The 14,585-nt window shown below is 43.7% G+C and overlaps 1 protein-coding gene across 11 annotated transcripts in view; it reads right to left on the bottom strand.

Moving 5' to 3' along the window:
* The window catches only part of PTPRT (protein tyrosine phosphatase receptor type T), a 431,252-nt gene that overhangs the window by 54,543 nt on the left and 362,124 nt on the right, over positions 1-14,585 (bottom strand). For 7 of the 11 annotated variants that reach the window (XM_048321536.1, XM_048321540.1, XM_048321542.1 and 4 more), the window contains 2 exons: positions 7,880-7,927; positions 4,921-5,069 (listed from right to left, as the gene is read on the bottom strand). In XM_048321536.1, the coding sequence (XP_048177493.1) occupies positions 4,921-5,069; positions 7,880-7,927 (197 nt within the window). The remainder of the gene's footprint in view (positions 1-4,920; positions 5,070-7,879; positions 7,928-14,585) is intronic. The other 4 variants (XM_048321537.1, XM_048321538.1, XM_048321541.1 and 1 more) reach the window with 1 other exon arrangement.

Raw genomic sequence — 14,585 nt, 5'->3', positions numbered from 1 at the left:
ACACAGCTTAAAAATTTCAAGTTACTCTGTGGGGAAACCCAAAGAAGTGACTGGTCCAGGGAGTTTCATAAAGTCAGAATTACCTCCCGAGCAGTTTATAATCATCTAGTTCATGAACTCCCTCTTGTTCTGCATTCTCCCACCATATTTTCAGACCTACATGACTTGGAAACACATTAAAACAATCAAATTCCTCACAGTTTGGTCAGCTGGAGCTCTGCCCCAGGTGCCTTAAGACATAAATTTCCTCTGCTTTGGGGCCTCTTACACTTTTCTGCTGTTTGTCAGCCTAAATCAGACCCTTCTCTCACCACACTTAGGACGTGGCCACTTTCGCAGGTACATAAAATAAGATCTAAACAGAGCAATTGGTTTGCCCAGTGTCACAGGGCAAGTCAATACTCAGGGCTTGGAGCAGGACTCAGTTTTCTGGAATTTGGGAGTATAAAAGAACTCATAGGGCCATACTGCCTTTCCAGAGCTGCTGAGGATGAATTACTCCAAACATCTCATGTCAGTGAGTTTGGTTAAAAATGTTACCAGCTGAGGTTTATGAAATGAGCTGTGTTTGTGACACAGGGAGATGACTTCTAGATTCAGATTAAAAAGGAGGGAAAATACCCAAACCAAACCCAAACAAACAAAACCAAAACCAAATCCAAGCAAAAACCCAACCCAAAACCAAAACAAATGAAAACCAAACCAAAAAACCTAAACTAAAACAAAAAAGAAACCAAAATCCCAAAACCCACAAACACAAAAGAGAAGTTTCTTAAAACTTTGGAGAAGTTATTCCCGAAATCAGTCAGGCTGTATAATGAGATGTGTACACAGTGCTGCTTTCTAACCAGCAGCGCTCGGGTCTGTAATCAAAGGAAACACGTCCAGGGAGGATTTCACATCAGGGTAGAGATTAAGACTTCATTAAAAATTCTCTTTGTGCTCCCTGGAGTGGCACGTGAGGCCACACGGATCCCTCCAGTCATGCAGAGTGGTGAAGGCTCCTTCCTATTCTGAAAACTGCTCTTTAATTTTTATAATATTTCCTAAACTAGCAAACCCCACAAAAATCCCATGAAAGCCAGTAAAAGGGACTTTAGTATATTTTCCTTTTATGCTTTTGATAAAATGTGGGTTTGTCTTTTATTTTAAAATTATTTTAAGAATTTTTTTACTGGAGAAAACATCTCATATCCATGACCCTACAAGTCCTTAGACTGCATTTAGCAGGTAACCTAGTTATGAGTGAAAATTATCTGTGGGGTAGGAATAAGAACTATGTCTTGCCGTATTTGTCTTTTGTGAAGACCTTTGCATCTCACTGATCACAAAAACATAGGGGATTATGGAAAGGTGTGAATTTCGATGTTGCTTGGTACAAATGGATCCTTTAAACCCTGTGTGCCACTTGCCTACACCTCCCTCTCATCATCTTCTTCTCGTAAGTAAAATCCCACTGACTTGGTAATTTATAGTTGTGGTTACTACTGCAAAATTCCGTCCCCCACTTCCAAAATGCTCTCTGTACCTGTAACATTAAAGCCACTCCTTCATCTGGATCAGTGTCCCTCCTCAAGGGTGTCTGGAGAGCTGTCTCCCCCCAAATGGAGATGTCACAAGGGTAAAGCACACCTCAATAAATCAGTCTCCTACAAAACTGGCTGCATTTTAAGGGGTTAAAACCTCAGAATCAAATAGTTTCTGTCAGAAACCCTGCAAGGATGTCAGGATGGCTCTGCTGGGGACAGGGAATTCTCCTGGACAAGGCTGGTCCATAGCATTTGAGCACTGCAAAGCCAGAAGAGCAGTTCCTTTGGGCAGAGCACATGGTCAGTGCATCACTGCTGAGCTGATCCACTGCTGCTTCCCCCATCACTGCCAAACTGCACATGATTTCTGCATGGCAACAACCCCCTGCACACCCTTCTGCTCAGGGCAGGCACTGGGGGGCAAAATTAGGTCTGCTTTGTCTCCCATTTCCCATCTTATTTCATAAGAACCTTGCCCTGAGCCAATATCTACATGTGACTGTGCTGCCTCCCAACTCTCCTGCACACCAGGGAACTGCTCAGCCACTGCCAGGGCCATCATCTGCCATTAATGGAGTTAGGATATACTTTTATTTAAAAAAAACCCCAAGATATTTGAGAAAATGAACAACTAACTGTGGTTGTTCATAATCCCTGAGTAAAAGCAGACAAGCTGGAACAGCCATGGACCAATCCATGTTTCAGCAAACACCTTCTCTGATTCTGCAGAGTGTCAGAGACAGAGGCCAAGTCCAAAAAATCTCTTTCATTTCAACACCTGTATGTATCAGTGAGAATCCTGCTAGGATAACAACTAACACTGCAGCATGGAAAGAGGGATGAGAGGCTTTGCTTTGGGCCAGGAAAGATAAATGCCCAATTCTCTTCCACTTTTCAGCAAGACCTGAGGTCTTGATGCCCCAACAGAAAACAAGGGCCTGATAAGCAGGAAGGCAGCTGTTCATTTTTTATCTCCCTCATGGAGCAGAGCATCAGGCAACACCCTTGAGAGTGGGATTTTTAAATCTGCCTGATTTTAAAAAATAGTCCTGTGTGGTGACAGGGCAGGGGGATGGGGTAAGCAACAGCAGGAGGGTGGACAGGGCTCACCCAGAAGCAGACCAGACCAGTGGCCAGCTGGAGAGAGCATGGGAAAAGAAAAGCTTCTATAGGGACTCATTGAATTTGTTCTGTCTGAAAAGTTATCAGAATTATAGTGACAGAAAACATAAACTGGAGGCAAGGACACAAGCCCTGCAAGGACACTGTATTCAGCAGGTGAACTTGCTTACAAGACATCCAAAAACGGAGGGGTCCTACTTAGCAAGTTGTGCTGCTCTGTTTGATTTTTTTGTGAGCTGGCAAAGTGATCCTGGCATTGGAAACACTTTGCTTCTCTTGGGGGGCTCTTCTTCCAAAAGGAGAGGGGCATTTCCATGTCCCTGCTACAGCCAGCTCAGGCTCCCACAGCTGAGGGGCAGGATGGAGAGGGGGACTGCCCATCATCAGATGCTGTAAATGCTATGTACTGTTGGCAGGCAAAAAACAATTTAAGAAGGAATCTGACTGCTGCTTAAGACAGTTGATTTCAACAGCTCTGGTGGATAAACCCTGTAAAACTCTGTTAGTTAGCAGGAGGGTTAAGCAATAATCCTATTATGTTACTCCAAAGTAGGCCTGTACAGAACCCAGAAGTATTCAACTTTATTAAGGCTATTTATTTTTTTTTTTATTTTAAGAAATTTTTTACCTAGAAAGTTCCTGTATCAGCATGTGCATACTACTGCACAGAACTTACCTCCAACACCTCAGCATCCTGGACTTGGCAGTAAAAAATTTGGAGAAATCGTGAAGGTTTATTGATAATTATTTCTCATAGATATAAAGAGTTTTAAGAATCCTCCCATGACTGACTCAGGTTATAGGGGGAGGCAGTGATAAAATCTGCAGAGAAGTCAGACAAGTAAAGGTCTAACTGATTTAAAAAATTGAAAATCCGGAGTGATGTTTCTTTACAAAATTTGATACCTCATATTTTCTGTAGCTGCTATTTCAAGAAAATGACTCAACTGTTTTAATTAGTCTGTCAAAATACCATGGGGGGGGAAAAATGAGGTCACATTTCAAGCTTGTCTCTTTTCTAATTTTCTGGTTGGAGAAAGAATCCCCAAACTTTTAGAAATCCAGATTCTGAGGGAAGTGTTAAATACTTGCTTTTCCCTACATATTCCAGCCAAGCTGCCTGTGCTGTTTCGGGGATGGCTGATACAACACTGTCTGCTGCTGTCCTGGCTTTCAAAGCTATGAACCCCACAGAACTCCTGCTGCCTCCTTAGGAGATAGAGCTACTCAGCACCTGAGAAAATTAGATCTTGACTGAAGTAAATTTAATATCAGAGAAAAGTGTTCCCTGCCAGCCTTGGCTGTCCCAAACACCTATTTATCCATCTCACAGGTGTGTTACACAAAGTGGCAGTAGCAGCACATGCAGATGGAATTTGACATGACCTGCAGAGAGAGGGAAAGGAAGAATTCACTCAACCTGTCCCGCTCAATTTGAGATTACAAGGGGAGGTTTCAATGATAAACCACATTTTGTACCATGAGCATTTCCATTTTAGTAATCGGGGAGAAAAACCCCTTTGCTAAAGATGCTTAATAAAGAGTTTTAGGACACACTTGAGTTTCAGAGCTGTCCCTTGTCCAAACTAACAGGCTGAGTGTCAAAAGAAGGAGTGACATGCCCATAGTGTCTAAGTTTAAATTTATTTAATACGAAAAAAGTTTACAAATCCGCCATGCAATCCACCATGCACTCAACCTGGATCTAGTGAGGCTAAAGTAGGACTTTGTGCTGCTTTACCCACAAAACTCTTTTAGCTACAGAGGTCTGAGTGGTTTACAAATGTTAACTAAGATCAGTTTTACTGAACCCGTGTGAAGAATAAACCGAGGACACAGACAAAGGAAGAAATGCTGTCTTTCCATTCCAGTTCTCTAGCCAGGGGACCAGGAGACCTTCTTTCATAACAATTTCATACAGAAAATGTTATTTCATCCTACAACCAGCTAAGTGATTTGACTCTTCTACTCACAAAGGAAAAGTTACTTCTAAACAACAAATAAACGTGCCTCTTATTCTGATGCAGTTATTAGAACAGGCTTTATAAATTATTCTCAGTAGATTTGGACCCAGAGGAATGCTCTCCACCTGTCTGACAGATAAACCAGGGGCAGTGCCAGAGACATTCCAGATTTCTATGGAGCTTTTGCAACGATCTCTATCACTGCCATTCCTAACTCCTCAACATTGTGCCCAAAGGAATAGGTCCTTTTAAGAACCTAGAGCTCTCCAAGGGGGTCATATCCATTGCAAGCAAGTTAAACTTACTGAATCCATTAACATCTTGGCAGCTGGAAGAAAAAGCTTCTTCATTGTGAACAGCACTGAGTTTGGTGGAGGTCTTGTCAGAAGTAGCCACGGGACCCATCTCCCTCTGCGTGCTGGTCTGGGTCTCCTTCTGCTTCTTGGCTAGCTTCCTTTGGGGTGGTTTGGAGAGGGGAGAAAGCAAGGTCAGTTTGCCCTCATTAAAAGCAAAGCAATGGCAAAATATTTTGACAAAATTACCCCACTTGCTCAGACATGCAGGGCACGTGACAAACCAGGAAACCCCATGGCTTTTTAATGTAACTTGTGGAGCACCAAAAATATCGTGATACCAGCCTGGAGCTCTCCCTCCCAGTCACTCATCTGGCACAAACCTGCATCACCCCAGCAGTGGGAGTGCTTCCTCAGCCTTGGACAGGGTACAATGGGTACAGCTCCTGGAGTGGGTGCCTTGGACAGGGTACAATGGGTACAGCCCCTGGAGCAGGTGCCTTGGACAGGGTGCAATGGGTACAGCCCCTGGAGCAGGTGCCTTGGACAGGGTGCAATGGGTACAGCTCCTGGAGCAGAGGCCTTGGACAGGGTGCAATGGGTACAGCCCCTGGAGCAGAGGCCTTGGACAGGGTGCAATGGGTGCAGCCCCTGGAGCAGAGGCCTTGGACAGGGTGCAATGGGTGCAGCCCCTGGAGCAGAGGCCTTGGACAGGGTGCAATGGGTACAGCCCCTGGAGCAGAGGCCTTGGACAGGGTGCAATGGGTACAGCCCCTGGAGCAGGTGCCTTGGACAGGGTGCAATGGGTACAGCTCCTGGAGCAGAGGCCTTGGACAGGGTGCAATGGGTACAGCCCCTGGAGTGGGTGCCTTGGACAGGGTACAATGGGTACAGCCCCTGGAGTGGGTGCCTTGGACAGGGTACAATGGGTACAGCCCCTGGAGCAGGTGCCTTGGACAGGGTGCAATGGGTACAGCCCCTGGAGCAGGTGCCTTGGACAGGGTGCAATGGGTACAGCCCCTGGAGTGGGTGCCTTGGACAGGGTGCAATGGGTACAGCCCCTGGAGTGGGTGCTGCGCGCTCCAGGAGGAGCAGAGGGCTCGGGATGGGAGCACCGCTCACTCCAAGGTACCAGGACATCTGCATCCACCCCATGGGATGCTCTTTGAGAGCTCCAGGGGAGTGTGAGACCTGGCTCTGTGCCACCTGAGAGCTGGAGCAGAGTTCTGTCCTGTCCCCAAGCAGAGCAGTGAGGGCAGCAGCCTCCTGATTCCTGATACATGCTCGAACTGCTCTGGAGATCCCCCGGCAGTGAAGGGTGGGGCAGTTTAAAGGTTGAAGTTGTTTTAGCAAGGTCCAAATATGCCCCTGTTCTGGGAAAATGGGTCTTTTCTTGTTTTGAGGAGACAGCAAAAACTTTGTCAAAAGCAGCAAGGCTGCCTGCTCTGAAAACACTAACAAAGCTGAGAACGTAAGAGGCTCCTCTTTTGCAAACACAGGGAATAATAAAATGGAGAGAAGCAGGAAAAGTGAGCTGCTAAGCTTCCACTGACATTTGACTGCCCTGTGCTTCATTCGTATCAGAGAGCAAAACCCTTTAAAAATGAATGTGTGACATTCTACAATCCACACCTTGAAAAAATATCACACAAATCCCTCGCACCAGCAAAGAACTTTGCTTACACGACTTCCCTAGATAAGAAAATAAAACAAAATAAAAGGGAGAAAAACAGCTTACTGTAAGAAGGAGCTTTAGTTTTCTTTCTTTTCTCCAACTCAAAGAAGAAAAAAAATCCTAACAACTAAATAATTTTGCAAAGAGGTTTTCCTTCTCTAAAACAACATGCTTGTGGTAAGTACTACCCATCTTTTCAACTTAATTAGATTCTAAAAAAAAAAAGGTGCTCCTTGCAACATAACCTAACAGGCTCCATTTATGCACAGAACATTTCAGAGTGGCATTTACAGGCAAGTGCAAGCACACAGCTGAGCTCCAGCCTCCAGGAGTTGGGCAGCATGGCCACTTATACTTGTTTGCAAAGAAGGGTCAAAGAGAGCTAAATCCTTTGCCTATGTCTGTGGGAAAAGCCTATTTTAAAGCAAGATAATCCAGATCAGGAGAGCACAAATTTATGGAGAAAACTCGGATGTTTGTTGCAAACTTTTGAACAAACACATCTGTTTCATCCGCTCAGCCAGTTGGGGGTTCAGCCATTTGTAAATCAGTGGTTCCAATCCAAGCCCAGAGCTGTTCAAATTGGGTCCATCATCACAGGGGGCTTACTCAGATCTCCCAAAACCCCCACGGTGTACCCACTTGTGCAGATGAAGATGCAAAGAGGGGAGCAGTCCTTGAGGGATGAAACAAAAAGCTGGCAGTTAATGATGTTAAAAGCTTTGCTTCCAGTGTTCAGCAGCGTTGGCACAGCCAGATTTAGGAACCATGAGCTGCGGACATGGGAGCCCCTATTTTTTTGTGCTGTGGTACCTGAGGTAACTACAATAGTCTTGAAGTGTGTTAACCCTGCCATGTGGTTCTTTTAATCCTGATGATTTGCTAATTGTGCATGCCTGTGTGAATTCTTTGGCAACAGAAATTAAAATCACTCAGTGGGAAACACTAATCCAAAATGCAGAAGTCCTTAATAACAAGCACTCTGGACTGCTGGGGTGAGCCACTACAGACGACCACTCCTGATGGTTGAAAATGGTGAGTCAAAAGGGGCGACTTCCTCATTCAATGCAAATTAAATTATTTGTGGCAGTAATTATCTGTAAGTCCCCATTGCCTGGTATCTTTTCAGAAACGCCAACAGGCTACAAAGAGCTGGAATTGGCAAACTTGTTTTGTCTTTGAGCGAATGAGCAACAACATTTCTGCATGTCCTAGGCAGGAAAAAAATGACCCCAAACCCAAGCCCCTTAGTCCCCAAAGGCCTGCTTACAACAGCCCTATGCAAAGGAGTTCTACCTGGTCCTGTAGAAGACAGAGAGGCCCCTAAAACACTGGCTTGAATGCCTAAAAAGAAAAGGTGATATGAGTTTAAAGTTCTCAATCTACCTCGCACACACAACCCAGGCCTGCATCTGAAAACGCTACAATTTTCTTTCAACCGTGTCTTATCAGTTTCCACCTTTCTCCCTCTCTGTTCCAAGAATGTAGAAATTCTTCATCTAAATTAGAGGGCAAAGGAAGACAGATCTCTTTTGAGGATTTCAGAGCTAAGCTTGCCAGACACATCAAGGGGCTCTCGGTTTCTAAACGTGCCTTTTCTGCTGCCGTTCTGTATCTGGAGAGAGTGGCAGCACAGGACTAAGCCTATTTGGTCCTTACCATCATTATAATTCATAGAAAAGATTATAAAATCAAATGACTAGCACTTTCCACAATGTTAGGGATGTGACTTAAAACCCACAGCTAGGTAGAGGTTTATTTCCCAGCACATCAAAATGCCTTTTGGAATTGGAAAAGCGTTTATCTAGAAATGCTGTTTCCAAAAATAGGGCGCTCTAAGAGATCTCTGTGAATCACTGACAAGCCATGCTGGTGACACAGCTCCCGCTGTCCCCACTGCCCAGCCTGCCCTGCACAGAGCCACTGCAATGCCCCACAAAGCTGCTGTGGGAGCATTAGTGTCAATCACGGGCCAGCCGTGTGCCTAGCGTGTCCCCAGCACAGCTGACACCCCGCAAGGAGCACACACCTCCCCACTCATGCATTATCCAGCTGAAAAGGGGAGGAAATAAAGGACCAGGCAACTATTGGGAAGAAGAGCCTGATATAATGAACACAGAATGTCAGGATGTGAAGAAGATATCTCAATGCTGGTTTACATTCAAGGGTAACGGAAGTGTGCCAAGAAGAAAGCAGGAGTCCATGGATGGAGTTTATTGGGTCACCCTTTTCAGTGTGAGAGGGTTTTGAAATGAAGAGATGATGTCTGCAAGCATCACACACACAGAGGAGGGATGAGACAGAAAGATGCTCAAAGTTGAGTGAAAAAGTGAAACCAGCTGTATAATCAGGCAGTTGATGCTGGCCCCACTAAAGCAAGGAGAAAAGCTATAGGCAGTGAACACAACTAAGTGTGAATCTGGGGGGAAAAAATGATGGAGATTTGATTCGGTTATTTTTGAAACTTCCACTCCTGTCAGAGACTAGACATAAAATCTGAAGCACTATATTAAAAAATATTATAAAATTGTGGAAGTTCCACTTAAACAGTCAAGGAATGCAAACTTGGTATCAAGCACAAACCATTTACTGCCACAAGCATTAATCAGGAGGCTCCAGCAATATTTTCTGTTAGAAGTATCTGCAGGATCAGATTCCTGTTTCGTGGAGGTTTGGATAACTGTCAGGGATTATTTTTTTTATAAACAGCTTCAAACTCTTCTCTAACTTTTTCTATCAATTTTACATGCATGAACATTAAATCTGTAACTGCCACTCCTCGAGAACTCCTGTGCGTGCACATTGACAGATTTAATTTTAGATGTTTCGCCAGGATGGATTGATTATGTACACTGTGGGGTAGATTTGCATGCACAGGTAATTTAGACATTAGGTATAGATCATGTAAGTTAAACGTGAAATTTCCTTCTACAGACACAAATTGCACATTGCCCTCATTTTCAATAAGCAATTTGAGAAAGCCAAAAAAATAAAATTCCTTTTAGAGAATTGTGCATGGCAAACTTCTAGGAGTACACATGTAATTTATGATGGAATCTGCTCCAAATTAAGGCAGGCAGTGATGAGCCATGCAAATACCAGGGAGCATGGGTCAAACAGCAGATCTATTGGAAAGGATCTCCACGCCCTAAACCTGTAGCAGACGACAAATCCAATTTGGAGGAATGGTTTCATGCTGGTTGAAAAATAAGAGCACAGCACTATAATCTGGGTGATCCTGTTGCTCTGACTGAGGATTGGAGAGGGCTCTGCTGCAACACTGCTCTTCAAATCAGACACACAAAGGAGGACACGAAAGGTGATGCTGGCAAACATGATCTACAAGCAAAGGCCAAAGGAAATGTGGATCTTTAATCTAGAGAAAAGGAAATCAAATAGGGCTGATGGGTCTTCAAACATGAAAAGACACCACAGGGGAGCTGTTCTCTCTGCCTGCAGGGGCTGGGGAATGGGAGGCTCTAGGAAAGGCAGTTCATTTCAAACTGGGGGAGAGTTTTATGAAGGAGTCTCTGAAGCCAGTGAGGCAGGCAGGCTGGGAAATCCTGGTCACTAGAGGGGTGTGAACAGAGCCAGAGGAAGGAGAGCTCAGAGCAGTGCAGTGTCTGTCACACTGACACTGGGTGGATCTGCTCCCGTGGTCCAGTTTGAATCTGTGCTTCCTCACCTGCCCCTCTGGAACTGCCAGCAGCCTGAGCAGGGCTGGGAAGCAATTCTGGCCTAAGCACCCGGGCAGCTTTCCTAGAGCCACTGCAAGGGCAAATCCCCACCTACAGCCCGTGCTCTGACAGCTTTAACTGTGCTTTCAACGCCTGCCCTGATGAAGCCAAACTCAGTGCAGGTTGTGGCAGGAGGAGAGGAAGTAAAGGTGTAGTAAAGGTGTAGTAAAGAACAAGTGCCAATACCACAGAGCAAACATCACAGGACAGGAGAAAGTGAAGCAAAGTAGGTTTAAGTCAAAAGATGCCCTGAGTGTTTTGCACTGTGGGTATACAAGCACAGGCTCTTGAGAATATGATCTAAGCTTCACTTGATCAAATGAATCACTATTTGTGGAGGATTTATTTTTATTTATTTTTTAATTTTATTTACAACCAGAGAAAGTTTAGACAAGCCAGGTGCATGTAGGAGCCATCCGGTATAAGTCTCTGCTGGTACAGAGAGCTACAAACCCTGCCCTCTGCAAAGTTTAGGCTTGCAATCACCACACAGACATGTTCTAAATAACAGCTCATCTTACTTCTGCATTTTGATATATTATTTTTTTTAATTTGCTTTCATTAGACTGGCATAGCCACTGATTAACGATTCTGTTTTTCCATCATCTAATGAGAAAATCACCTAATGAAAATGTTTCTTCTTAAAATCCTGATTTAGCAAGCTGACCTGTGCAGGCAGATCCCAGCATCCATGGAAATATATGGAGATATTTAAGTGTGAATGTGTTTATACAGAGGTATGCTTATAAATAAAATAAAGGGATGTTTTTCTTTTTGAATGTCCCACAGATGGTGGAAAGAAATTCAGCACAAACTCTGTTATTTCAAAAAATATAAATATAAATTTAGCTTAATAACCTCTGCCAATCTCTCCCATGGAGAGAAACTCCCAGATGATACCACCCAACAATTAAAATTGGTGTGAAATTCCAGTGGGAGTTGAAGGGGCTTCCTACATTGCAATCATGTCCCTGGAGCTCTGGCCAGTGCAGGGGAAAAGGAAAACAACATCTTGGCCATTGAGTGCCCTTTTCTCATAAATAACATTAAACTGAGTGCTTGTAACACGTACACGAATCTCTGTATTTCCAGAAATTCTTCCCTGGTCTCATATTGCTCTTGATTAAATTTCATTCTGCAGCCATTACCCAGCCCAGGAGAAAGAAACAAACCAAAACAAACAACCCACACACAGAAAACATTTCCATTTCTTTTCCTGGTGAGCAAATAATAAAATCATGATATGGATTGCTGCAGTTGAAAATACTGTTGCAAAAGAGGTTTCTGTCACTAAATACAAACCCTCCTGGAAAGTGGATGAATTGCTGTCTTTTACAGCTTCAGCTGGGAGTAAAACCAGCATCTTCCAGACCTGGCTGAGCTGATATCTTACACTGCCCATTAAACTTAAGTGCAGAGAAACAGCAGCAATTCTTTCCCAACCTCAGACACCATTTGTGTTGGTGTAAATACAGAGTAACTCCTTGAAAAGGTTCAGGCACCATCCTGGGCACAGGGATGCATGGAGTGCGCCAGGACAGGACTCCTAATTCCATCTCTTTCTCCACACAGGATCTCAGCTCATAAACAATTAGCTTTTGCTGATGGGTGAACTTAAGTACACAATATGATGTTGACCCTGCACGATGAGTTACCAGTTAGGAATTGAGGCCTCCTGGGTTGCATCTCCCCTTAAAGCATATTAAAGATTTTTATGGCCTTTTTCATCCCTTCCTATACGTTGTAGGAAGTTTTCTATGAAGTGTTGCTATACAAGAATCCCGTACTATTTACCTATAACTACGTATGCCCAAAATAGCTGAAAGAGCTGCTTCTATAAGTGAGTATTTTTGACTGGTTTCACCAGTCAGAGCTGCAGGTACTCAGCCATCTCACAGAATCCAATTTTCCAGTCCTGGATTGCAGCAGAACACAAGACTGGCTGAGGGCAGAACTGCAGTCTAGAGATTACCACAGTGCTATGGCCCGTCTCTGTAAAGACCAGGTACTCCTGACGTAAGTCTCTGTGACTTTAATAGAACTATCATTCAGAACTGTTTGGAAGAGTTAGGGTTGGAGATTTTGGTCCTTGGCAAGAAGAAATGCCTGTATAGAAGACGACAGAGAGTTGGGAGGAATTATCTGAAAGCAGACATGAATTGCTCTAAGAAACACAGCTTTGAAGTCCAGAAACTGAAACCAAACATGAAGTGATACAGTCCATATGGTCACATTTAAAGATCTGCCAGCAGATCTATTTGGGAACCTGCTTTTCAATAGTGGTAACTCATTCAACTGAATTTTGCTTCAGGACTAAATCATTCATGCAAGGTCACAGCATGGAAACCAATTCTATTTTAAAAATCTGTATATAACCATATTGCTGCTGTTATTTCCACAACATTTCAAATAAACTTAAATCCAACCTCTCTGCTCATAGGAGTCCAGAGCAATTTGAATCAAGTTTGGCTAAGAATTGCACAGTCCTTAGCAATTTCAGATCTTCATCTGCAATTCTAATGAAATGCTCTATTTAATGTGAAACTTGAAACATGAAACTGAGTAGAACTTCATTGTGTGCTCTTTCATGGACTCTCCTGCTTTCTTGCCTCACTGCTGCAACATCCCTTTTACCTTGATTGTTGTTCAAGGGAAAAAACAGCTGAGCTTGGTTTTCCCAGCTCAGGGAACAGACCCAATGTCCGTGTGAACCAAAATGCAGAGCCTGGTGAAGGAAGTGTTTGTTGTGAGGTCACTGTTGATGTGTTGCCTCCACTACCAGGATGGTCCAGCTTGCGGAGCTGTCCCTGGGACACCATCAGCACAGAGCTGAGAAGGAGCTCTTTGCAGAAAATTTTGGGTGTGGTACTGGGGAAGAAAAGCTTTGTGATTTCTGCAAGCTGAGCTCAAATCTCCACCTGCTCCTCTGAACACTCAGTTTGCCTGATGGCACCTCTGGCTTTTCCCTGGTGTGATGTGCTGCATGGTGGACATCTGCCTCATTAAACCTTATTAAAGCCCTTCCTTCTGCCTCTGCTGAAGCTCATTGCAACCCCAGGCTTGGGTGAACTCCAGAGGGTTCTCTCTTCATTTTTCCTGACTCACTGCACTGCTCCTTGAGGAAAAAGGGTCTAGCAAACTGACCCACAGCAAATAGACCCCTTAAGGACCCCTGTGCTTGCTCTGGCAGAGCAATCTTCAGCTGACTGCTTAAAGCAATGCTGTGCAGCTGTAAAATGGGTCACAGAGGGCTTGGAAGTTGATTCATCTCTTTAAACACACAGATCGCAAAATAAAATACAGCAGGGAACATGCTGACCACATACTGCCTACTGGAAAAAGACAGAATTATAAAGGAAAACCTGGCACTGAATTTCTCAGGCAATGGTGCTACTGGTTGTAAGGAAACCAAACAGTAAAACATGAGAGATGTGCAGAAGAGGAAAGGTTCCAATAATAAATTCAACTAGCTCCTAGCACCTTTGGGTTAAAACCATCACCTACTTTACAGTTAGTTAACCTCCTGTTTAATCTGACTACTTGAAGTCACGTTCAGTTCTTGGTGGACCAGTGTGAAGTCTAGAGCAAACAGAGTTACTCTGCATTTACAGTTACATCCCCGGGCAAAGCCAAGACTCATGATGGTGTCCTAAGGCTCCTCACATGCTTGGGAAGTGGGAAAGGTTCCTCTTTCAATAGTTTTCTGACAGGTCATGAAGAAGCAATTACCACAGAATCTTTCAACAGTCCACTAAAATTTATGCTTTGCACTTGGAACAAAATACAGGTCTGAAAATATGTTGTCTTCTGAAATGCTGCACACTTTTAAATAAAAAAAATGGTTTAAAAATATAATTCCAATACTATTTTTACAAAACACTAAGTCTGTAAAAGTAGATATCTAGGAAAATCATCTAGATAGGTAATTGTTCTAGATTAAAAAAAAAAGTCTTTATTTTAAAAGATAAATAATTGCAACAGTTTAGTTCCATTACCCGGAAGGAAAAATTGCAACTACCTGTCTAAAAATGCAAACATAATACTATGAGAATAGGACATTTCTGCAATGTTGAGCTATTTTTTGATGTTCAAAGAAGCCATTTTCAGCAGTATCCTTCTGCCTTGATGTATTACAATGCATTTAACCAGTATTCCAGATCCTTGCACATAGTTTTTTTCCTTTTCTTCACTGAACATTTTCAAGTTAACTGATCCCTGCAGGCAGTGGCATGCAGGGATCCTCCTTTGCCCCGTTCTTTGGACAT

This window comes from Corvus hawaiiensis, chromosome 17 (genome assembly GCF_020740725.1).
Source record: "Corvus hawaiiensis isolate bCorHaw1 chromosome 17, bCorHaw1.pri.cur, whole genome shotgun sequence".
Taxonomy (NCBI): domain Eukaryota; kingdom Metazoa; phylum Chordata; class Aves; order Passeriformes; family Corvidae; genus Corvus; species Corvus hawaiiensis.
This window is presented reverse-complemented; position numbering and strand designations above follow the sequence as displayed.